General features: G+C 43.3%; 1 protein-coding gene across 4 annotated transcripts in view; it reads right to left on the bottom strand.

Annotated features, from left to right (window-relative positions):
- LOC109937816 (AT-rich interactive domain-containing protein 1A) overlaps positions 1 to 26,381 on the bottom strand; it is a 123,528-nt gene extending 97,147 nt beyond the window's left edge. For all 4 annotated transcript variants that reach the window (XM_048612998.1, XM_020536318.2, XM_048612999.1 and 1 more), the window contains exon 1: positions 25,000 to 26,381. In XM_048612998.1, coding sequence (XP_048468955.1) covers positions 25,000 to 26,007 — 1,008 coding nt within the window. In that variant the 5' untranslated portion in view covers positions 26,008 to 26,381. The remainder of the gene's footprint in view (positions 1 to 24,999) is intronic.
- Between the last annotated feature and the right edge of the window lie 249 nt (positions 26,382 to 26,630).

The following is a 26,630-nucleotide window of genomic DNA, read 5'->3' as shown; positions in this document are numbered from 1 at the left end:
ACATACCTGCCGGACACCACCAACCCTATCCAATTAGAAGGGTGAGACAATCATGGAGTGTGGAGGATGGAAGGTCAAACAGAAGCATATTCACACAAGTTGGGGAACTTGATATTGATGTTTGCCATTTGGAAATGAAGTACAATTAGAATTTTGTAATTAAATATTGTCGCATTCTCAAATGATAAGACTCAATGAATTATATTACTCAACAAATCAAGTTCAAAATTTCTCAAACTAGTTCTGAATAACATTTCACAAGTCTGGATACTGATGTTACAGGAAAAGGGTACAAGGAACAGAAAGACAAAACCAGAATTTATGGAAGTCAATCTTATTAAAGAAAGAAAACGCAGGAGGGCAAATTTTGTTGCTTTGTCCTGCTCAAATTAATAAAATCATTTTGAATTAAGTTCATACACTGCCATTTGCAGTCCTCTGCTATGGCACAGTACATTGTTCAAAATGAAAGCAGCACATTGTTATATGTAAATAAGAAACCCAAATGAGGAAATGGACAGAGGAGTGTGATACTGAAAGCTGTGCAGCATCATGTTCTGGCAGAAGTACATTCTGTAAATACACTAGGTTCTATCAATGTAGCACACTGATCTCATCGAAGTGTGAATCATTACTGTATTACTTCCTTCTTGATTCAATAAGTTGACATTGAGAACTAACTACTAAAAAGGAGTGTAGTAGATTGGAATGATTTGTCTCAAGAGTGGTTGGGCTAAAATAGAGAATTTAGTTCACAATTTTACCAGAAGCCATGAACTTCCACATCAGCCGTTGCTGATAAACTGATTTTTAAAAAAACTAAACAACTGCAGATGCTGGAAATCAGGAAAACAAACTGCGAGAGAAACTCAGCATGTCTGGCAGCATCTGTAGACAGAAAGCAGAGCTAACATTTCAAGTCCACTGATCCTTCTTCAGAACTGGAGTTCTGAATTACTGATAAACAGATGGTGTGTAAACTAGCATTACATTGAAATATTTAGAGATTTTTAGCACAGTAACTTCAAGGTGTACACCTTGAATGGCACGCTCACTACCAGGCACGTCATCGAACCATATAATCCCTACAGGGCAGAAACAGGTCACTAGGTCACTCCACCCACCAAATCTGCACTGATCCTCCAAACAGCACCCCACCCAGACCCAGCCTCCCATCCTGCAAACCAGCCCCCTCCCCCACAACTTATCAAGGCCAATCCACCCACAGACAATACCCCACACGTGTCATCGCTGAGTAGACCCTATACCATCAGCAGAAGAAATCCACCCAAGGTGGCAGCACCATGGCATACAGTCAGGTAACATTCTCAACACTGACTCAGACAGCATCCAAGGAGCAAGGTCAACATTTCATTGACCAATAGCAAGCACTAATAGCAGCAAGGGGACAGAATGCACTCTGGGTGGGAGACTAGACTGGCTCAGTAGCACCAGTACTGAGTAAGTTCTAAAGGACACAGCTGTTACACTAGGCTGTGGAATGGAATGAGGGAAATATCCGTTTGACCCCATCCTCAAGTCTACCTGTTGCAGGTAGGAATACCGACACCAACAGAAGAGTTTAGCATACACTGTCATCGAGAGACAAAGTCTGATCGTCACATTAAGGATACCCTCCATCATATGGTGTGGCACTATCACATGGCCAAACATAGTAGACTTCAAAAAGATGTAACAAATCAAACCTGGGCACCCATGCATCACTTTGGGTCATCAGGACTTGTACATCAAAAAAAAAACAGCATCCAGACAGGATGCAACTATCCCACAGGCTACAGATCAGATGAAGCTCTGCAGCCTCACTATATCCAGGGGTGAAAGGTGGCAGACAATTAAACATCTGAAACAAGGCAGTGGGCCCCACAAATATGCCTATCAATGACAGGAAACCCAGCACATCACTGTAAATCTATTTGCATCCATCTCCAATCACAAGTATAGATTGGATGATTCATCAGTCTCAAGGTCACAACATCAAAAATGCCAGTCTTCAACCAATCCAATTCACTACATTACAATATCAAGAAACCACACTGGATATTGAAAAGCGTATGGGCCTTGGCAACATCCCAGTTAATAGTACGGAAGACACGCTCCGGAATATGCCTGGCCCTAACCATGATGTTCCAGGACAGTTTCAACACTGGCATCTGCAAAATAGTGTGGCAAGCTACCTAGTTATATCCTGTGCACAAAGAAGTAGTACAAATCCAACCCAATCAGTTACCACCCTATTGGTCAATTCCCCAATCAGTAAAGTGAGAAAAGGGATAATCAGCAGGGCTATCAAACAGCACTTGTAAAGAAATAACCTTCCCATTGATGTTTAATTTGGATTCCACCGGAGCCACGAAGACAGTTCATTAAAGCCTTGGTCCAAATATAAACAAAAGAACTGAACACCAGAGTGACTACCCTTGATACCAAGTCAGGGTTCGATTGTGTATAGGAAAAAACCCTAGCAAAATTGGAGTTACGGGAATGGGAACATTCTCTGAACGCTGGAGTTATACCTAGCACAAAAGGAAAATACTCGTATTTGTTGGAAGTCAATTATCTCAAGCCCAGGACGTCACCACAGTATCTCCTCAAACTAGTATCCTGGGCCCAACTGACTCGGGTGTTTCAACTACCTTCCCTTCCTCAAAGATCAGCAAACATCTCCACTTCAGACAACTGCACAATGCTCAGCACCATTTGTGACTCTTCAGATGATAAATCAGCTCCTGTCCATATGCAAGACCCTGGGTAACATTCATTCAACCTTGGGCTGATGAGTAGCAAGTAACATTCACACCACACAAACGTCAGGCAACGACCAACTCCGTTGATATTCAGCGACAGCAATGCCTTTCAATCTTCCCCTGTCAACATGCTAAGGGTTACCACTGAATAGTAAGAGACTAGACTGATCACATAAATAATAGATACAAGAGTGGGTCAAAAACTATGAATTCTGCAACAGCTAACTCGCATTCTGTCTCCCCAATGCTCGTCTACCATTGACAATACAAAGACAGGAGTAAGATAGATATTACTCACTTGCCAGATTGGGTGCAGTTCCAACACTCGAGCAGTTCAACATCACCACGGACAAAGCAGCCTGCTTTATTGGCACCTCATCCACCACTTATGCACAGTTGTAGTGTACACCATCTAAAAATGCACTGCAGGAAATTAACAAGACTCCTTCAGCAGCAGCTTCCAAACCCTTAACCTCTAACACATTGAAGGAAAATGTGTTAGAAAACAACACTTAAAACAACAGTAGCACATGTATGGGAACACCACCACCTTCACGCACTCCTCCAAGTCTCACACTGCCCTGACTTTGAACAATATCACCACTCTTTCACTACTACTATTCAAAAATCCAATAACAGCCATCCTATCAGTACATTGGGAGCTCTTGCACCTCAACAACTGCAACGGCTCAAAGAGGCAGCTCACCATCTACTCCAGAGTACTTAGAAATGGGCAAATAGAAGTTCACTTCGCCAACATCACGCACAGAGGGAATGAGAAAGAAAGGCTAAAGACACTTTGCAGGTGCTTTACAAAGCAAAGTGAATAAACATGGAGCCACTTAAGAATCAAAGAGATGTAGAGAAGGAACTCTAGAGCTTAAGACTGGATACGGCCATCAATGCTTGAGCAATTAAAATAAGGGATTCTCAAAAGGCCTGAATTAGACATGGTAAGATACATTTCTCAAAGCTGGATGGAGAAGACTAGACATGGGAAGGGTGAGATTTCAGGCATTTGAAAATAGGGAGAATTTTTAAAATCAAGGCACACCTTGACTAGGAGTCAGTTTAACGCACGGACTAGTTAGACTGAAGGGTCTGTTTTCATGCTGCACGACTAAGTGAGTGAACACAAGATTAGTAGCTAAATAGGACTAGGCAAGAATAAAGACACAGGAATCAATTATGAATTTTTCAATTTTTCAGCAGGTAAAGTGGGATGTCAGTCAGCAATACATTGGATTGGTCATACATTGAAGTTACAAAGACACGAAATGAGGGTTTCAGCAACAGAGGAACGGAGGTGGGGACAAGAATAAGGCAAGGTGTTATGATGGTGGAAACAGGCAGTCTTACTGATGGTATATATTATAGCTTCCGACTACAAATCTGCACTAAGAGTGAAATATACCAAAAGGTTTACTAATAATTTGGTTTAGACTCAAACTATTACAAGGTAAGGGATGGAGTTGGTAATTAGCGAGTACAGACTGTAGACAATGGCTTCAGTTTTCCCAATAGTTAACCAAGGAAATTTCTGCTCAATCAACACAATATCAGATAAGCAGCTTCGCAGTCTAGCAACACTGGAGCACTTAAGAGATTGTGTTTAGGTAGCTGGGTGTTCTTAACTACAAGTGAAAGCTAACACCATGTTTTGGGATGATGTCACCAAGGGACAACATGTCAAGAAATTGGAAGGATCATGGATAGATCCTTAGATGACACCAGATGCAAGGCTGTAGCTGCAGGAAGAGAAGACATTAACGATTCTCCATTTTTGTCCAATTTTGAGAGGAGGCTGGTGGCGTACAACCATATTAGAGATTGCAGGCAGAAAAACAGATAAAGTTAGTTTATTTTTGTCACAGGATCTAAATCAGCTGTAATGACAAAAGACTTGTAAATCTAAAAATATGTACAAGATAAAGTCCTTGCTTTCTACCACAGACTAAAAAGTATCAAGGTTTCAAGGCAAGTAACCAATCTTTGCAGTGCTCCCTTATCCACTCTGGTTTAAGGCATTTTGGTCCCTTTCAAAATAAGTAGGAGAAAAATCTTTCCAGGATGTCTCACCTTTCTCATTCCATTCTTCTATACATTATTCTGACATGTAGGCAGGACACTGCACAAGTTCAATTAACAAACTGGGTCAACATTCTTCCCAGCAACACGACTATAAACTCTCAGTTCACCTCCACCTGGTGGAAAAGGTTTGTACCAGTCATGCCAACTATATGAACAAAAGGGAAGATCTCTCCCACCCCACAAGGGTGGGGAGAGAATGAAGTCAAGACCAAGAGATCGAGAAAGATAACACAAACCAGACAGACCTTCAACCAGATAACATTTTTGAATGGAGGCAGGGACATGCAGAATTTGACTTGCCAGAAAAATCAGGACATCTTTTTCCAGAATGGAGAGACAGTGGCTCTGGTAACTACACCATGCAAATTACTCTTGCCCAAGTTTTACAGGCATGATACTAGTTGTTATCATGTCCCATCAACAACAAAATTCCTACCCAACTCATTCATTAGAACATTACCCAATACCAAAATGGGGCAAATTAGATTCTCTCTCAGCATAAAGGTGCCATTTAAAGAAAGATCTAAAATATTTCAATTCAATTCCCAACTGACATTACTTCATACTTTCCCTAAGCACCCACGGTTGCATAAAATGTGAAGACTCCACTGATATGGCTGTTCTGAGGAATATATCTCAGTACCAAGATCCTCTGAGCAAACTAAGGTGGATCAGTGTGCAGTAACAGTCCTTGTTCCGGAGCTTGTCGTCACATTGAGGGGTGACCAGTGTCAAAAGCTGACGTAGACTGTACAAAGCGTTACGACAAAATGGAACTGATTTGCAAAAGTACTGATGAGAACAGAGATACCAGGGATGATAGAGTAACAGTGACCAACTTCAGGAGGAGAATTCTGATCTGAATACATTAAAACAGTTTACAGAATACTCCTCCTCCCACCCACCTTCCTGCAAAAATGCCATCCCCTATTCCCAATTCCTTCGCCTCCGCCGCATCTGCTCCCAGGGTGAGGCATTCCACTCCCGTACATCTCAGTTGTCCTCGTTTTTCAAGGACCGTAACTTCCCCCCCCTCAGTGGTCGAGAACGCCCTCAACCGTGTCTCCCACATCTCCCGCAACTCATCCCTCACACCCCGTCCACGCAATAAGAACCAAAAAAGAATCCCCCTCATCCTCACGTACCACCCCACCAACCTGTGGATCCAACACATCATCCTCCGACACTTCCGCCATCTGCAATCCGACCCCACCACCAAAGACATCTTTCCCTCCCCACCCTTATCTGCTTTCTGGAGGGACAACTCTCTCCGGGACTCCCTTGTCCGCTCCACACTCCCTGCCAGCACACCCGGCACTTTTCCCTGCAACCGCAGGAAGTGCTACACCTGCCCCCATACCTCCTCCCTCACCCCCATCCCAGGCCCCAAGAAGACTTTCCACATCAAGCAGATGTTCACTTGCACATCTGCCAATGTGGTATACTGCATCCGCTGTACCCGTTGTGGCCTCCTCTACATCGGGGAAACCAAGCGGAGTCTCGGGGACTGCTTTGCAGAACACCTATGCTCGCTTCACAATAAACAACTGCACCTCCCAGTCGCGAACCATTTCAACTCCCCCTCCCATTCCTCAGATGACATGTCCATCCTGGGCCTCCTGCAGTGCCACAACGATGCCACCCGAAGGTTGCAGGAACAGCAACTCATATTCCGCTTGGGAACCCTGCAGCCCAATGGTATCAATGTGGATTTCACAAGCTTCAAAATCTCCCCTCCCCCTACCGGATCCCAAAACCAGTCCAGCTCGTCCCCGCCTCCCTAACCTGTTCTTCCTCCCACCTATCCCCTCCTCCCACCTCAAGCCGCACCCCTATCTCCTACCAACCTCATCCTGCCCCCTTGACCTGTCCGTCCTCCCTGGACTGACCTATCCCCTTCCTAACTCCCTACCTACACTCACCTTTAATGGCTCCATCCCCGCCTCTTCGGCCTGTTTGTTTCCTCTCCATCTATCCTCTCTTCTATCCATCTTCTATCCGCCGTCCACTCTCTCCCTATTTATTTCAAAACCCCCTTCCCCTCCCCCTTTTCTGATGAAGGGTCTAGGCCCGAAATGTCAGCCTTTCTGCTCCTATGATGCTGCTTGGCCTGCTGTGTTCATCCAGCTCTGTACCTTGTTGTCTCGGATTCTCCAGCATCTGCAGTTCCTACTATCTCTATTACTGTTAATGCAAGTGTTTTCATTGGAGTTTAACGTGCTCACCAATCTCATTTTTGTATTATTGCAAAATACTGATCATGCTTACTAGCAAATGTGTGGATGCTGACTAGGGAATTTACAAGCAGTCCCAAAACTACCTAACTAGACACTCACCCAGATACCAAACATTCAATGGCCATGCCAGTCCTCAAGACTGGGTAGCTCTCTTGTAATAAGAGTTTTAAATCTTTTATTAATTCTCACGTGCATTAGCCAGCCATAACAACAAAACAAAAAGCTTAACCATTTTGACACCACAGAGACTCCCCTGTCATACTACTTTCAAAGATGCAGGAAAATTTATAATGAGAACTTGTAATCATTTCAAGAATACCAAACGCATAAATCCAACAATGGGTTGAAGAGACATTGACAAGGTTCGGGAGAGTTAGCCCTGTGGTAGTGGTGCCCCATACCTGAATTCAGTAACGTAGCTGATATCCAACCTGTGTCGAAAGGTAAAAATCTCAACAGGTTCCTTAGTATAACTGGTCAATACACAAACTTACAATGTTGGAACTTTGTAATACTGGAAGCAACTCAGGAATTGCCCTTCTCATCTCAACACCAATTAAGAACAAAACATGTACTTTGCGTAGGAAAACTAACATCCTTCTTCATTAGCTACTTCAAGCACCTGGGACAGTAGTAATCATTCCAATATAAACACAATATGGTTAGTAAAGGATATAGAATCCTGGGCTTCATAAATTGAGATAAAGTACAAAAACGAGGAGGTTATGATGAATCTCAAACATTTGTTCAGTCTCAGCTGGAATATGTCCAATTTCTGGCATTGCATTTTGGTAAGAATGTGAAGGCAATGAAGAGGGTAAAGAAATAAAATATAAAAAGGAACTTCAGTTATGAAGGTATGTGGATAAGTTGGTGCTATCCTTCAAAAATAGGCAGTCCAGGCATATTTTGGATGGAAAAAGCATGAAGGCATGAGTTACACCCATGCCCGACTGCTGTCCTGTCTTGCACCTACAAGAGTCTGTGTATGTGTACATCAATGGCGTATATGATTCAATTCAGCTATGAAAATACACAAGATTCAATACAGAACCAAACTTAACACAATTCAGCTCAAGAACTTCAGCTGAGACCGGGTGGGCCATCGAGCCATAAGAAACCTATTCTCACAAAAAGGTATAAAGTAACCACCCTTCAACGTTTGCAATGTTTATTAAATGCACCAGATTCATATGCGAACAGAGCATGAAGTTACGTCTGTCATACACAGTCACAAAAAGGAATCTTTACAGAGCTGGAACAGACAAAGAGGCACTACGACATTAACAAGAGATTAACTGCAAACTGAGAGGAACAAACTCTAATGAAGAAAAAACTTCACCTCAAGATGCCTCCAGAAACAATACAAGGCTTTTGCAAAATGTAGGGATAGCCGCTAATGGCAGTGAATACAGACCAGGTGTCAGTGCTGAGCATATTTTCTTTATTTAGGCAACTTGCTCCCACTCTAACAGCACTTTTTGCTACAAGTTCCTCCACAGCCAATGGGCTTCTCACCACACAATTACATGCAGGATCTAACAGAAGGGATCCACCACACGATACAATTTTCCAAGCAGAAAAATGCCCCATACAGTTTCAAAGAGCGGTAATAAGAAATTAATGAGATAAACAGTTGGTCCAAGAGCTAGGTCTTAAGAATCTTAAAGAAAAATAAACCGAAATGGCTGCAGGATTTAAGACATGGAATTTCTGAACCCCAGCTTAGTGGCCGACGTCTCCAATGATGGGGTGAAAGCAATGCATATATTATGCATAAGGAGACTGAAAGAACTATGATCAGCCATCTAAAATATTCAAATATCAATACTTCAATTCAGAATGCATTCAGCCCTGGAAACCAAACCAGGCCATTCAGGTCATCAAGTTTTGTTTTAATTCAAATTATCTATATCTTGTTCGTTTTTTCACATTGCTCTCTATTGAGGAACATTTTAAAGTTTCAAATTAATTTGTGGATTTTACGAGAATTTATTGAATTGTTCTGTTCTGAAGGGTCACTGGACCTAAAACATTAACTCTGCTTTCTCTCCGTGGATGCTGCCAGACCTGCTGAGTTTTTGCAGCAATTTGTGCTTTTGTTTCTGATTTCCAGCATTCATAGTTCTTTTGTTTTTTTTAAAACCCCCACAATTTGTTGCTGTTTATCCGCAGGCCTGGAGGGGTGTTAGCAATGACCTGGACTCGGATACACAAGCAAGCTTAGGAATATGAACTGGTGAAATGGACAAACACGTGGCAGATTAAAGTTTAAAAAAGTGGAGAAGTACAAGGCATTTCAGAAGGAAGAATAAGAGAGCATTATGAACTAGCAGTACAATTTTAAAGAGCATACAGGAACAGAGAGACCAGATGTTTTCATAAAAATATTCAACATGGCAAATTGAAACAGCTGCTCCTAAAGTATATGGCTTTATAAATAAAGATAGAACGTAAAAGCAAGTTATGCTAAGCCTTTAACTTCACTGGTTAGCTCTCAACTGGAGTACTGCATTCAATTGGAGTACCTGACTTTTGGATGGATGTAAAGGCTTGGAAAGGACGCGCAATTATATTCAAATGGCACCCAAGTATGGAGGACTTAAGGAGAAAATAGATGAGACAGGCATATGGGGAAAAGACAGGAGATTACCACTAGGTAACAGAAATGGTGCATGCATGATAGGCCTTCTTCTGTATCGTAACAATTCTGCAATAATTCGGTAGGTCTTAGAGCAAAAACACAGAAGATCGCAAAAACACAAGATCATTTAATCAATTTGTACAGATGAGTCCATGACTATAGATAAAGACACAGGTGAAAAACGGTTGGTAAAAGAGCCAGAAAGGAGGTTAAGAGACTGTTTTCTACATTAAAATGAGCTGCAACATACTCCCTAACAGGATGGTGGAAACTGATTCAATAACTTTCAAAAGGGAATTTGACTTTTTTTAATCTGTAGGGATATCAGGAAAAGAACTTTAAGTGGGAATAACTGGATGGATCTTTCAAAGAGATGGCAGAACTCAAACTAAACGTTGCTTCTTTGCTTTTCTATGTAATGCATCCAATTACAGAACCCAATATTTCATGGGCCTTTTTATTACCTCACCTATTTTTACTTCCCCTACTAATGCCCTGTATAACTCCACACCCAGCAATCTATACTTATCCATTCCATCTAAAATCTTGCCAGTTAGGAGGTATATCCTCTTTCCCGATTACATCCAAACAAACAAGTATTACTTCAGATTGCAGCATCATAATACAGATGACAACATCGACGACCACAGATTCTGTAAAGGAAATTGTTTTGACACGAGATGCAAAAGCAGTTTGACACAGAAAAGGGGCAAATGTTGGTGGTAACAGCAAAGCCTCCATTTACAAAGTTGTCTGTACATCAAGATATCCAGATCTGGACAGTGTGGCAGAGACTAATGGAGTCACAAGGTGGAGCCCTGTAACCAACCTCAGACATCATAGTGCATCATGCAGTGATGTCCAATCAGCACTAAAGTCAAGCTCAAATCAACCTGTGGCTGTTCACTGCTCCAGATTCATTTTATACATTGGCTTCACTGGGTAGATATCACGTATTGCCCATTAGTTGTCCTTGAGAGATGGTACTGAACTGCTTCCTTTAACTGCTGTTGCCCACGTGCTATAGATACACCGTAATGTCATCAAGGAAGAAGTTCCAGGATTAGCAAAATACTTCCAAATCAGGATGGTGAGTGACTGAGGAGAACTTCAAGTGGTGGTATTCCCATGTATCGGCTACCCTGATCCTTCTAGATGAGTCTAGAGGATGCTAGGTGCTATGGAACACTGGAGAATTTCTGCAGTGGATCTTGTAAGTGTTACGTACTGCTGCTACTGAGTATTAGTGAAGGGGGAGGATGTTTGAGGATGTGGTTGCTTTGTTCTGAACAGTGTCAAGCTTGACTATCACTGGAGCTATCCATCATATTTCTGACTTGTGCAATGTAATGGTGGACAGGCTTTGGGAAGTCAGACGGCTAGTTACTCGCTGTAAGATTCCTATCCTCTGAACTACTCTCCTAGCCACAATATTTTGTTTTACATCAACCTGTTTGGACAGATCACAACACACCTCAGAGGCAAGTAGGACTTGAATCCAGATCTCTTGGTATTTATAAAGCTGGTCCAGTTCAGTTTCTGGTCAATGGTAACCTGAGCAGAACTTGTATTGAACAATGAGCAAGTTAGATCTAAGCATGTACACTGTTTGATAGCACAGTCGATGACTCTTCCATTACTATTTGGCCAGGTTGGATTTGTCCTGTTTTTACTATGCAGGAAATACCTGGGAAATTTTCCACATTGTCAGGTAGAGGTCAGTGCTGTAGATGTTACTGCAATAGTCTGGCTCAGGGCACAGCAGGTTCTGGAATGCAAGTCTTCAATACTAATGCTGAAATGTTGTCAGGGCCCATAGCCTTTACAGTAACTTCAATTGTTTGACATCATGTAGAGTGAACTGTAATGTTTGAAGACTGGCATCTGTGATGCTGAGGACTTCCAGAAGACTTCTTGAAGATTGTTACAAATAGGTCAGATTTATCTTTTACAATGACATGCTGGACTCATCCATCACTGAGAGGAAGAGGTAATGTATGGGGCTTCCTTTTCCACAGACATTTAATTGTCCACTGCCATGCACAACGAATATGCTGGGACTACAGAGTTTAGATCTGATCTGCTGGTTGAGGTGCTTTGCCCAGTCTATCCGTTCCACATATGCTGTTTGGCATGCAAGGCGCCCTGTGTCATAGCTTGACCAAGTTGAAGTCTCATTTTCATACAATGATACTCAGCTTTGCGTAGTTCCATTTCGAATGGAAAAGAGAAGAGAGCAGCTCCATTTAAAGTAGAGCTCCGCAACAATTCCATAAGTTAATTCTGGATGTTATTTTATAGAAAATAAACCAGAATAGAACAAACCACACCTTATTTAAGAACTTAAATTCATCATTTAATTACTGGGCATGTACAAACAGCCTTGGCAAAGATCTGACCTCCCAAACGCAGAATGAAATTCCCATTTTTTTATTTTTAAAAAAGAAGAGCTGGGCCTGCAAAGCTGCAATCCCACCTTGGTTTGGATATAGACAGAAAATCTGATTTGTTTGTTTTTAAACCCTTCAGTTCATTCCAACTTATAACACAATCAATCTCAAGTAAACGTTTAACCATAAACCACACAAACCCATCAAGTAGGCAAAAATTTGTGCATCGACATCTAGGGGTTACCAGAAAACTGAACTAGACCAGTCATTCAAATATCATTGCTACAAAAATAGGTAATTAGCTAAGAATTCTGCAGCAAGTAACTCTTCCCCTGACTCCTCAAAGTCCAACCATCTATAAAGGCACAAGTCAGGAATGTGATGGAATATTCTCCGCTGCCTGGATGAGGGCAGCTCTAACACCAAGAAAGCTGACAGCATCCAGCCCATTTGACTGGCACACCACCCAACATCTTCAATATTCACTTCTTCTGCCAATGCACGGCAATGTTGTTTACCATTTACAAGATACATTTCAGCAATTCACAAACTGTCCTTCGAAAGCAGCTCCCAAACCACAACCACTAAGAAACACAAAGGCTACGTGAAGTTCCTTTCCAAGTCATTCACAATCCTGACTTAAAATTGTAATGTTCCTTCGCTGTTACTGGGTCAAAAACCTGGAACTCCCTAACTGCACTGTAAGTATACCTACAGCCAACAGATTGCAGTGGTTCAAGGCGGTGTTGCATCACCAACTTCAAGGGCTATTTGGAATGAGCAATAAATGCTGGTATAGCTTGCAACACACACGTCTCATGAATTAATAAAACAAAAGAGATACATGCGGATAGGTCAGCTCTGCAATGTCAAAACATGACACTAATCAAACAATTCAGAATACAAGGAATACTAAAAGTCATTAGGGCAATTTAACTCTAATAGCATTACAATTATTGCAAGGGAGGACTAGATGAGATGAGTTCAAGTCTAGTCAGGAGAGCAAGAATGCTTGCGTCTGCTGGTAAAATAGGTCTTGCATAAAATTAGTTTGCAGTTTCAACTCATACTATAGTGGACATGTTGCAAAAAATGCTCGCATTCTGACAATTTCACTCGAAGTGGAATAGTGCTACACAATGCAATAGGGGTGAGGCATATTGTTGGGGCACAATTGAGGGAGCTCTGTTCTGCTCCTTTGACATGTCACAAAGGGCCCAAAATGGAAATGCTTACTGCCCAAATCCCCCACACTGATAAACAAGAATTAATTGTCAATAACAATTTCCATAATCAGTACAGTGACTTGTCAAAAATAGTGCTACTGATAAAATTAATCAGACATTCCTCGTGTCTACACATTTTATTTCAGGAGTAAGAATCGGAATTGGAAGTACAAGCAAAGGCAATGTTAACTAGATGTTACAATTCTAAAGAGGGTGCGAGAATAGAAAGACCTAAGTCATATGTGCATGAATTATTGAAGGTGGAAGAGCACTTTGAAAAAGTGTTCTTAAAAAAAGGATTCTGGGCTTTAGAAATGGAGGCACAGAGCATAAAAGCAAAAAGTTGCATTGAACGTTTATAAAACAATGGCTCAGCAACAACTGGAGTACCATCAGTTTCCAGGTAAATGTACTTCAGGAATGTTGCGAACACAGACTTACAAGAATGGCTGAAGGAATGAGGAACTTCAATTATAGGAACAGACTGGAGAAGCTGGGGTTCTTTTTAAAGGGAAGGTCGAGAGGTGGTTTGATGGATCATCCAATGCACGAAAGTCTAGACAGAGTAGATGGTGAGAAGATGCTCCCACTGGTGGTTCAAGAACCTGGGGACACAGACTTAAGGTGAATTGCAACACAAGAAAAAACTTCTTTAAAGCAACAGGCGGTTAGAATCTGGAATGCAGTGCCTGAGAAGCAAGTGATAATGAATCTTAATCATGATTTCAAAAAGTACTAGGTTATGCCCTTGATGAATCTGTAGAGCTATGAGAAAAAGACAGGGAAATGGGACTGGCTAAACTATCCTTGCAGGTAGCTAGCACAAACTTGATGGATGAAATGTCCTCTTCCTCTGCTGTAACTATTCTATGACTTGCACAATAATACCCAACACTTCATTACATTCCTGAGGAAAACAGTAAGGGAGTTTAATTTTGTGAATTTACAAGTAACAGAAGTGTAAAATAGGACCAGGTTTGGTCCAAGACTTTGCACTCTATGTGGAGCCAATGGCTTGCTGATTTCGCACAAGAAAAGGCCTGCGGCCAGCAGTGTGCTGCAAGAATCTGTGGTGGATCCACCGCTTTTTGTCATTTGTATAAATGATTTAGATGTGACCATAGGAGGTATGCTTAGTAAGTTTACAGAAGACACCAAAAGTGGTGGTGTAGTGGACAGCAAAGGTTACCTCAGAGTACAACAGGACTGTGATCAGATGGGCCGAGCAGTGGCAGATGGAGTTTAATCTAGATGAGTGTGAGGTGCTACATTTTGATAGGGGAAATTAGGACAGGGCTTATACACTTAACGGTAAGGTCCTGGTGAGTGTTGCTGAACAAACAGACCTTGGAGTGGAGGCTCATAGTTCCTTGAAAATTGGGTCACAGGTAGGGAGGATAGTGAAGGTGGCATTTGGCATGCTTGTCAGTGCTTTGAGTTTAGGAGTTGGGAGGTCATGTTGCGGCTGTACAGGACATTGGTTAGGTCACTTTTGGAATGCTGTGTTCACTTCTGGTCTCCCTGCTATAGGAAGGGTGTTGCGAAACGAAAAGGGTTCAGGAAAGATTTACAAGGAATTTGCGAGGGTTGGAGGGTTTGAGCAACAGGGAGAGGCCGAATAGACTGGGACATTTTTCCCCGGAGCTTCAGAGGCAGAGGGGTGACCTTATAGAGGTTTATAAAATCACGAGGAGCATGCATAGGGTGAATAGCCAAGGCCTTTTCCCCAGGGTAGGGGAGTCCAAAACCAGAGTTTAAATAAGTTTAAAGCAAGAGAGGAAAGATTTTAAAACGGGACCTAAGGGGTAACGTCTTCACAGAGGGTGGTGCGTGTATGGAATGAGCTGCCAGAGTAAGTGATGGAGGTATGTACAATTACAACATTTAAAAGGCATCTGGATGAACATATGAATATGAAGGGTTTACAGGCATATGGGCCAAATGCTGCTAAATGGGTCTAGATTAATTTCGGATAACTGGTCAGCATGGACAAATTGGACCAAAGGGTCAATTTCTATGCTGTAGATCTCCGACTCTAAAAATTGATTAAATGACATGATCTCTAAAAAAGCAGAAGTTTCCAAATTCCTTAGTCTGTAATTATGGAGGTCTTTAACGTGATAAAATACCCAAGTTATTTTAAAAGAGTATTACCAGACAAACACTTAGTGTCAACCCATATGTTAGGAGGGAAAGGGGCTGATTTTAAATGATGAGCACCTTTAGGTAGCAGGCGTGGGCCATAAGGAAGCTCCAGGGCTTAGGACTCAGGGAACCGAAGGCACAGTCACCAATGGTAAAGTGATCACCAACTGACAAAAAGCCAGAATTTCAAGGCTGAACCTGACGAGATACAAGGGACCAAGAGCACGATGAGACTTGTAAATGAGAAAAATAATTTTAAAACTAGGGTACTGCCAGACCAGAAGCCAATGCAAGTCAGCCAGAAAAAGATGCGTAGAATAGAGTAACAATTTATTGCTACGTGTATTTTTATTTTGAAAGTAGTGAAATTTTTTAAGTCGCCATGCTATGGCATCTAAATTAGTGACAGAAGTCATAAATTGAAGTAGAAGTTTATCACAGTTTAATTAATGACTTCTGGGTTCGGGGTACACAGGAAAACCGGGCTGAAATCGCCACACCAAGACAAGACCTCCACACCACACGTTGGAAGACCGGAAGCCGCCTCTGAAGCAAGGACAAGACCTCCACACTGGGACTAGAACTTCATGCCAGGCTGCTGGAATATCCAGAAGCCTCCAACGACCTCCATACCAGAACAAGAAGCCACTTCAGGCAAAGACGGCCACACCGGGAGATCACCCCACCAGGCCTATAGGGCCAGCTGGGGCCGTTGGAAGCTACCTCATCACTGGGCCTCGGCCAGGAGAAGTTGCCTTCCACCAACGTCATTGAAAGACTGTATGGTACCGTAATGAATGGAAACATTAAAAAAAGCATAGAAAGAAAAAAGCGTAGCGGATGGAGTAGACAAGCTCTGGGCTCCTGAGCTGAAGGACCTGCACATTGCTCTGCTACTCTAACGTCATCATGTGAAAAACAATTTTAAGAGTCACTAACATTACTGCATGCTGCAAAAGACAGACCTAAGTCATGCTGTAACTGAATCTAAGGAAGTGACAGACAGGCTACCAAATGGATGGATGAATGAATAGTTGGCAAATTAGGATACATGCAGAGCAATGTACCAGCAACTATATAGAGGATGTAAAGTTGAAGGCTAAACAGGAGAGAACTGAAATAGCCAAGTGTGAAGTTAAAAAGACAAAGATTAAGAATTTCAGAAGCAGATGACCAGGGGGAGGCAAAGTAGGGCTACAACACTGCCAGTGTTTTGCTATTTGACTTGCGTTTCCACAAAGTAGTGACTGGTTAGGTTCTAACAATTACTTTAATCTGTAAATCTTGTTCAGTATCTGTAGTGGAAGGACGGGTAAGAACTCTCAGCGTTTGATGTATGTGGCCAAAGATTTAATTATCTTCCCCTCTAACTTCAGGTCAGCTATACTTTCAAAGTCAGCAAAGGGAGGGGAAATTTGAGCTCTGGTAACTGGCACTTACACAAGGAAGAGTTTGAAAATGCTCGAAGCATGCAATTTCACTGGTAGGAAGAGTGTTGTTTCCCATCAATGATCAGTCTTCAGAACAAACTGCAGAATAACAGTAAACTGCTCAATGTCAAAACTGAAAACAAACAACAAACTTTACAGTTTCAGACACTGATTGGTGAGAAGGACCTTGATGCAGGGTCAGACCAAGTACCCTTGCAGGATTAACAATTACAGACTGGTAGAGAACACGATTTACTTTCTAACCTAGCCTGTGCAAATCTGATCCTTGAGCCATACAAGGAGGCGGGCTGACAATCCACAGATCTGTATCCATAGAAGTTTAGTGAAGTTTACACAAAGGGGATATTTTGATTCAACAGCATCTGTGCTCCTTTGAAAATCTTATCCTTTGAACAAGATGTAAAAATCACTGGGACATGCAACATTTTGTGCTACTTTGAAGAAAAGGGGTTATCCCTGGCCAATACTTATCCTTCACCAAAGTCTCAAACACAAATCAAGTTATTACATTGCAGTTTCTTAACATAAAAACTGGCTACTCCACTTCCTTTAATGCAACAATGGCTACCATTCAAAAGTACTCCACTGGTTGTACATTAAATTGCTTTGGAATATTTAGATTTCAAAGTTTTCAGGTTTTTTTTGTGCAACATACAATGTCCAACATTCTGGCCCAGATATAATTAGGATAATCAGACGGGCAATGGAAGTGGTGATATTCGCCAGTACCAAATGCAAAACCAGTCTGCATGCAGAATGCTGCTGCAACCATCAAATCACTTAAACAAATAGAAAGTAGCTAATGGCAAGGGGAAGCCAGGAATCCAACCTAATTCTGTCCTTACCCAACATACATATTTACAGTTCATCTTATTAATTCAAGTCAATATGATGAGAAACAAGATTAAATCCAATTATATGACAATTTTTTAATTCAAGTGGAGTAAAACAGATTGCAGATTCTTTCCAGGAGCAGGAACTGGGATAGACTAATCCTGGCTATGCTTTTCAATGAAAACTAACTGCAAACCACCTTCCTCCAGGAGAAAGCAAAGGTAGGGGCTAATAGCAGTAGCCAGTTACTCCTGTCAATGAGTGCATATTGACATTGAGCAAGCCACCCCCAAAACTGAATAGCTTATAACACACGCAGTTTCCTACATTAATGGCCACTTAGGTGAGATACCCAAAATATAGCAGTATCCACAGCCTGACCTTGGAGAAAGAAAATTTGGGGAATAACAAAATCATTCCCTTTGTCTAAAGATGATAAAGGAAACCAAAAAGACTATGAGGGAGAGAACGACATGTCCATTCTTTTACTTTCATTCTCCTTTAAACTGTCCCTTTTCAGATAATGTCACTAACGTCAAGCATGCAGAATCATTTTTCACTGCATGATCCAAATGACACAGGAAAAACAAGTATCCCCTTGAAAAATTCTCTGCACTAGCAATAGCTCTGAAGATTTGGGCTCCAGAACTCGCCATATCCTAAGCTATACTAAAATAGCTACAACATTGTCAAGGAGATGCCGATATGGATAACTGCCCAGGTACGCCCAAGTACACAAAAAGCAGAGAGGGGTTTTTGTAGCACAGTGATAACATCCCTACCTCTGAGCAAGAAGGCCAGGTTCAAGTCCCACCTGCTCTGCAGATTGGTCATAACATTCCTGAACAGGTTGATTATATATCTCAAAACCTTCCTATGTATAGAGTTGAAAACTGCTCAAAACGCAGGATAAATCCAACACAGCCAATTAATAACTCGTCAATCTACTCTTGATCATTAGTAATGTAATGGAAGGTATCAACAGTGCTATCGCAAGCTGCACTTTGCAAAAGGATAACTGTTTATTGAAGCTCAATTTGGGTTCTACCAGGGCCACTTAGCTCCCATCCTCAAGACGGCCTTAGCACAAATATGGAAAAAGGAGTTGAATTCCAGAGGAAAGGTGCAAGTGACTGTCCATGACATCAAGGATGCAATTGATTCACTGTGGTATCAAGGAGCACCAGCAAAACTGGAACCAATGGGTATCAGGGGGGAAATTCTCCAATGGTTGGAGTCATATCTGATAAACAGGAGGACAATTGTGGCTGTCAGAGGTCAGTCATCTTAGCTCTTTGACATCTCTGCAGAACTTCTTCGGGCTAAGATCTTTGGTCCAATCCCTTTAGCCACTTCAGTGACTCTCCCTCCGTCACAAGGTCAGATGTGACCCCGATGACTCCATAATGCCCAATACCATTCGTAATTCTTCAGGTACTAAAGCAGTCTATATTCAAACACAGCAAAATTGGACACTATCCACATTTGGGTTGACAAGTTGCAAGTAAAATTCACACCACACGACATTTAACTATTACTCCTTCATATTAAATGGCATTACCATTATCATTACTATCAAAATCCTCTAACTAACACTGTCCAGAAAGTGAACTAGTCAAATAAGTACTGTGGCTGCAAGAGCCAAATAGGCCCCAGGCTAAACTTCGGGTAACTCTGATGTGAATTTGGAACTGGAGGGCAAAAGCTTAAAAAGAAAAACAAAATAAATCTATATTCTCTTTTCCCATCTTCACCTAGGACTAAGATGATATCAGAAGTGAAATATCTCCATGTAAAAATGCATAGACAGAAATGTCAAATTTTATTCCCATGGGTTTTGTTAACACCCTTGACATGGAGATCTACAAGCAGTTTCTATGACACTGCATAAAATATTATCTCCAAAATTATACTGGACAGCGGGAATGTCAGGATCATGAGGGAACATTAAAAACAGCACTTTCTGAATATTTAATGTCAGAGCGAAAGGAGTAAGCGAAAGGACCATCTAGGACTGTGCTTCATGGGGCAGAGCTCATAGGCTGTACAGAATATGTAACTGCAATTAATACACACATCAAATCCAGTTCACTTTGGTATCCATTTTTCCCCGATAGCTCATCATAACAACCAAAGCACTGCAATAACAAACACCAACAGGAAAAAGTTAACTTATGTCAGGATAGAAATTAAATTGAGATTGACAGGAAAAATTATGACCCATTGGCAGGGACTAAATCATCAAATATATGAAATGCTGAAGTCTAAGTACTTACACAAAGCAAGGTCTAGCAAATATCACTGTGATTTAAACATTAGAGTTGATATGTTCCACAATATGCAAGCTGTGGCTTCAAAAGTAAGACCAGTTTCACAGGGCATTTTGACTGAACTGAAGCTCAAAATCCTGGCCCCAAGTTTTTAATGCAAAATTATATTGCATGAAGTGAAACACAGCAAATCTAAAGCTGAAATTTGCCCAAGTAATTCATTTTAAAATGCTCAGAAGTATTGCGGACTCCAAACAGCTCACTCACTTGTACCCTCAACAGTTTCCAATGCACGCTTGACAGGACACATTCAAGGTTCCTGACTGATATTGGCACACCAATAGTTAAATATGTGGGATGCTTTCCTGATCTCAGCCCCAGCAAAATATGTTGGTAACACACTCAGAAGTTTAAGAAGCCTGGATAGCAGTAAATGGCAAGATTCAAATCACAGGATCTTTTGGATGAAACCTCATACTTATAGTGCTTAAATGATAATGGCATGATGGCACAGTAATGAAATCTGTTTAATTCCTCCATCTCAAATTATAAAATTAAACACTGTAAATCTGACTATGCCAGTGCTAAAAACACCAAACTGTTGCAAAAAGACAACATGGTGACAAACATGAATCCCATCCATTCTCAACCTGGCCAACACTGCAATAATCAAGAAAGCTACTCAGTAACATAGAAATTAGGTTAGGTTACGGGCCATTCAGCCCAGCATGTGCTGGAGTCCATCCCATTCACAAGCAATTCCTTACTCCTACCTGCTCATCTTGTTCCCACATCTATTCATTTCCTTTTCTTGAAGCCACCAATCCAAACTCCTCTTGAATGTTGACATGGTCTCTGCTGCAATGAGCAAATATGTGCATGTCACAGTCTTAGTATCCTAATCATAAAGAAATTGCTCCAGCAACGTGTTCTTAATCTTTCCTATACAACATTCTGAACTCTCAGCCACGAGGAACAGTACATCCATCTACTCCACCCTGGTCGCAGCTTTAAACACGTCCACTGTAATATCAGAAAACAGAACTGCAGAACCATTCTGAGGAGTCACCACACAAAACATTAATTCTGCTTTCTTCCCACAGATATTGCCAAGTTTCTCTAGCAATTCCTGTTATTTTTTCCACTGTAACGTCCTCCATTAGAAAAAAGTACCCAATTTTTTCAATCTTTCATCACATTTGTATTTATTCAAAGTTCAGCACCTTGATGAATCATCCTCCACTCCACTTTCTTGCCTTTCCCTCAACTGCCTTACTGATTTAAAAACTTTCTCAGCCCTGAATATATACTTAATAATCCAGTCTCTACAGCCCACAGTTAAAGAATTCCACAAATTCACCACTTTGTAGGAGAAATTCCTCATCAATCTTGTCCTAAATGGGTGACCTCTTATTCAAAGATTATGCCCTCTGGGCCAAGACTCTTCCATAAGGAACCTTTTTGCATCTACCCTGTCAAGTCCCCTTAGAGTCTTCTGTGTGTCAATAAAGTCATCTCTCCAAACTCCATGTTCCAAACTCCAATGATTTCAGGCTCAATCTCTCTTCAAAAGAGAGCACCTCCATACCTAGGATTAACCAAGTGAACCATCTCTGGACCATCCAATGCCAAGATATGTTTTCTTAGATAAGGGGCCCAAAATTGTTCACATCTTTCAGCTATGGTCTGACTACTGCCTTATATGACATTAGTTCACTTTTTTTTTTAAAAAAACACCATTCCCTTTGACATAAAGGCCACCATTCCATTTGCCTTCCCTAATAACATCTCTACATTCGTAATCCATACTTGGTGCCTAAAAACTGTCATTGGTTTATTTAGTGATCTTACTGCTTTGCAAACAAGAACCCACAAATTCATCTGTGCTTCCACAAAAGCTGGATTTCCTTGCACTAGCTACCTTCTAACAAAATACTCAATGATATTTGCCACACAGCCAGTAAGGTCTGCAAATTTGAATGAGATGCCGTCCAAACCCAAGTAAGTGATTGGTGAATTCTGTGGGACACTGCTACCAATTTTAACCTGCTTTGAAAAGCTGTCCTCAATTCCGATTGCTTCCTTACCTCTAACCACTTTACACAATTTTCTACACTCGCCCGTCAGTCCGACCTCAAGATTGACATTGCCATGAGAATAATAAAGAGATCCCAAGTATCCAATGCAGACAAGAACCCAAAAAATGCTAGGTTCCACGCTAGTTCTACACTGATCAAAAATTTGAGGAAAAATTCCAACCTGAAGAATAATAATCCCAAACAATATTCTCTTCAAAATATCATTATCTCCCATCACAAATTGTAATATCTGTACATTTTGTGCACTTCAATTGAAATACAAACTGTTTCTGATTCCCCAATGGAAGTAGTCTGCCTCTTCAAAACACTTAAATGACAAAAATCACCCTCAGCTACCACAAAAAGAGACAAAAAAAGCTTCACAACTTTCCGATGGTTCCCAATAGCCCAACCTATCAGTAATTCAAAGAAACACCAGAAATTCAAGCATTGGTTCAGCTCCTGACACCTGACTGGTGTCCCAATTTGTTTTTCATTGACAGATCTGGTACCTTGAGACACTCCAGTTTGGTTCAATGTCCTCTCAGGTCTGATACACCAGATCTAGCCATAAACATTAATGCATTTCTGACAGTGATACAGACTTAGTGAAACACACTAAACATACCTATACTTGAAACTTCAAATCGTGCACGGGTTGATTCCTGTGTTTCAGGCTCAGCACTCAACATTTTTCAACATTTTACAAGCTCACACGTGGCCAACCCAATCCTGCTCCACCACCATTTTGTTTACATTTAACATTTTTCTAACCAACCTGTTCAGAGATGTTAATACACGTCAGGATCAGGTGGGAGTTGAACCTAGGCCTCCCAGTCCGGGGGTAGAGATGTTACTACTCTGCCATAACAGCCCCTCCTGTTTCTACAAAATTAGAAAGAGCAACTGAATGCGCGCATGGGACCACATATATAAAAGGATAATAAATAATACCTCAAGACTTCTATATTAAACAAGCAGCTCTCCCCCCTACCAGCAACAGGTAAGAAATTCTGGTCCAGGATTCCAGGGACTGGGAACACATTAGAACAATTAGACTTGTATGATACATTCAAATCAGAACATAATTTGCAGAAAATTCAAAACCATCATTGAAAGCAAGAGTTTAAAGCAAAGTTTTAAATTTACAGCAACCACTTTAATATTAAAACAGATTGACACGATATAAATTGTCAGCTGGAATAACCAATTGTTACTATGATCTACCTTACCAAAGAGTAGTTTCATTAGACAGAGTATTAAATTGAACATCTACATTCCCTTCTTTATAACACATACAGCACTTGAAGGAATAGGTAACCAAGAGTGCTTTAATACAGATCACCCAAACTTAGGCTGACTTGAACCATCAGGTAAATGATTTGAAACGGTTTGGAACCAAATATGTTGAATTTGCCTTTCTATTCTGTGAGGCACATTTTATGGAATTACAGCCCAAGGTCAGTGCTTAGAACGTAGAACCCCCATAAGCTCCCTGTCATCACACAATGGGGCTGTGCATGCTGACACGGCCGATATTGTTTGTGGTGCTGTCCCTGTGCAGTCAGCTGCTCAGCATTTCAAGGTCAGGAGCTGTTTCCACAGCATCTCTTGCCCTCTCCAAGCTAAGCCTGTGAAACAATGGCCATTACCTGTATTTATTTTTTCCCCCTCCCTTGCACTCTGTTGTAATGTGAACCATATTCCAGTTTATGAGCTAATCAGGTTGTTTTGCCATTACATCAGAGGCAATTATAAATGGCCAGAAGCAGCAGCTGAAGAGCCAATCAGATTACAGATAGCATGTCACCCTAAGACCAACTGTCTCCTGGCTTTGACAGAAGGATTTTACCTCCATAATTCAAATCCCAAACCCGTGCAATCTGCACTTACTCAAATCACCAGCCTGTGCATTAGTACCAGCTAGTACTGGCAAAGTGAACCAACTCAAGGTTGCATGCACTCGAGGCGGTGGAGACGAGAAAAACAACATGGGGGTGGGGGGGGAAGAGAAAGAAACAAGGAGGTGGGAACGGCAGCGGAGGTCCATCAGTAAACACATCATTAAAATCATCAGACAAAAGCAGCAAACAGTGCTTGAGCACTTAAGCAAGGGGAGAGAAATTCACTGGGATCAAAATCCTAAAACAAAGAGAGCAGCCAGTCCCTGAGCTACAGATCATGCAGCAAAACCCTAGTGCTCTCACAACCTGTTTTGCTCCACTAAACTCACCCAATCCTTCACAGACTTTTTTTGTACAGGAGGGACACTTTTTGAAGTGAAAAGCCTACAATGTTTGGGAGGTGGGGGGCTGGTGGTGCAGGAGGACGAAAAGGAGGTCAGAACTGGGGAGGGAGAGGAGAGCAGAGCTCTGCGTGGGGCAGGGGTAAGAGAATGGAAGGGGTGGAGAGAACTGGGAAAGGGGGAAGGGAGGAGGGGGAAATGAGAGTGAGGGGAAATGGAGGGGGGAGGGAGAAGCTGAGATGTGAGGTGGAAAGGAAAGGGACAGCTGGGGTGGAATGGAGGAGGGGAACAGGGAGGGGTCAAAGTGGGAGAAATGAGGGAGAAAGAAGTGGAGCAAAAAAGGAGGAAGAAAAAAAGTGGGGAAAATAAAGGAGGGAGGGAGAAGAGCTCTTCCAGTTCGGGTTCGGGCCTCACTTTACATAATTTATACCGAGACTGCTGCTCCACTCGCACAAAGCCGGCCATTTTAGAGCGGATTCTTTGTATTGAGAGAGAAGCACAAGCACGGCCCGATCAACCTCCCTCCCCCAACCACATACACACAGCACCAACCATTAACTAACACTGCCATTACCACTCTTCGCTCCTGGTTACACTAGTTAACCACTAGTTAGCATTTTTACCTGAGTCCTAGGCAAAGGCTGCCCGCTACTCCCGGGGCTGATGGGCGGATGGTGGCTCCTTTGTTGCGCTGTTGCCCAGCCCGAGCTGGGATACTGGGTTCCCAGCTCGCCTCCCTTGGCCAGCTCCTGGCTGCTATTGTAGTCCTGGTGGGCCTGGTTATAGTTAGTAAAAGCCCGGGCCCCACTCGGGGAGGTGAGCAGCTGGTTGAGGGTTGGGGTACTGGAGGCCGTCTGTGGTTGTTGATGCTGTTGGAGGCCGGGGCCCTGCGCCGACTGCTGCTGTTGCCCACCGAAGCGCTGGAAAGAAGCGACCATACCCGAGGCCAAGGCTTTAGGCCCAGCAGCCCCGGCCCGCGGCGAGTTGAGGCCGTAGTTCTGGTTCATGTAACCACTACGGGCCGCCGGATAAGACGTGGTGTAGTTGTTGTAGTGCCCGGAGAAAGCCTCGTGAGAGTTGGGCTGGAAGGAGTCGAGGCCGCCGGGTTGTAGCGCTGCCCCCATGCCGGGGCTTTGTTGTCCGCCATGTTGGTGGAACGGGCCCCGGTAATGGTTGTAACCGTAACCGGTAGGCGGCACGGCGCCTGGGCCGGGACTGGGCCCCGGGTTCGCGTTGCCCAGGGGCACAGCACCACCGCTGTTGCTGGAATGGTCGAATCTCTGGTCGCCGCTTAGGAGAGCGAGGCTGGTGGCAGTAGCCCGTCCGGGCTCTGGCTCCCCGGAACCCGCTCCGCCGTTACTCTGCTCCGAGGAGGAGGCCCCATCCTGCTCGCCGTGCGGCGGGTGGCCGCTGTCCTCGTCGCTGTGCTCGCCCGGCACCGGGGCCGCGCTCAGCCGGTGGTTGCTGAAGGTCTCCCTAGCGGCGGCGCCGGGCTCCGAGCCGTTGCCCGGCAGGTGATGCTCCTGCTCGGCGGTGGGGCCGGGCCCAGTCCCCGGCTTCAGCGCCGCCAGCTCGCCGGCCTTGGCCTGGCTCATTTCGGTGTCTCTGAGGGCGCTGACCGGAGCGGCCATTGCTGCCCGCCGCCCCGCGCGATCCCCCACCCCCACCCCGGGCCTCGCCTCGCTCGCTCGCTCGCTTTCGGCGGGTCGCTCCCTCCCGGTGCTTGGCTCGGTTCGGCCCGGCGGCCCCGATACCCGCTCCCACTCTCGGCCGCTAGGCTCGCTCGCTTCCCCGCCCGGCCGCTCGGCTTGCTGACTCTCGGTTCCCCGACTTGCCCTGGGCGGTGGCGCTCAGACGGCCGCACTGCCGGTGCCGTTGTCGGTGGCGCTGCCGCTCCGCATGGCTGGGTGTGGGTGAGCACGGCAGCCCGAGCCCGTCTAACGGAGCCTCGGGCCCAGCGCAACACGCGGTCTGACAGAACTACTAGCCATGTTGTGTGGGGGGCGGCGGCAAAACCCGGAGCGGAGCGGGAGGGGGAGGGGGAGGGGAGCGGAGCCCGGCCTGGGGGAGGGGCCAGAGATGGGGGAGGGTAGGGAGGATTTTCCGTCAGTCAGAATAGGGGAGTGTTTCTGTTCCCCAACACTCCCGACATTGAGAGCCTAAGCGTACGCTTCCCTAACATTGAGACCCCGACACTGGGTACACTCCCCTAACATTGAGACCCCGACACTGGGTACACTCCCCTAACATTGAG

Source organism: Rhincodon typus, chromosome 27, assembly GCF_021869965.1.
Source record: "Rhincodon typus isolate 14 chromosome 27, sRhiTyp1.1, whole genome shotgun sequence".
Classification (NCBI taxonomy): Eukaryota; Metazoa; Chordata; class Chondrichthyes; order Orectolobiformes; family Rhincodontidae; genus Rhincodon; species Rhincodon typus.
Note: the sequence above shows the minus strand (reverse complement) of the source record. Positions and strands in the feature narration are given on the sequence as shown.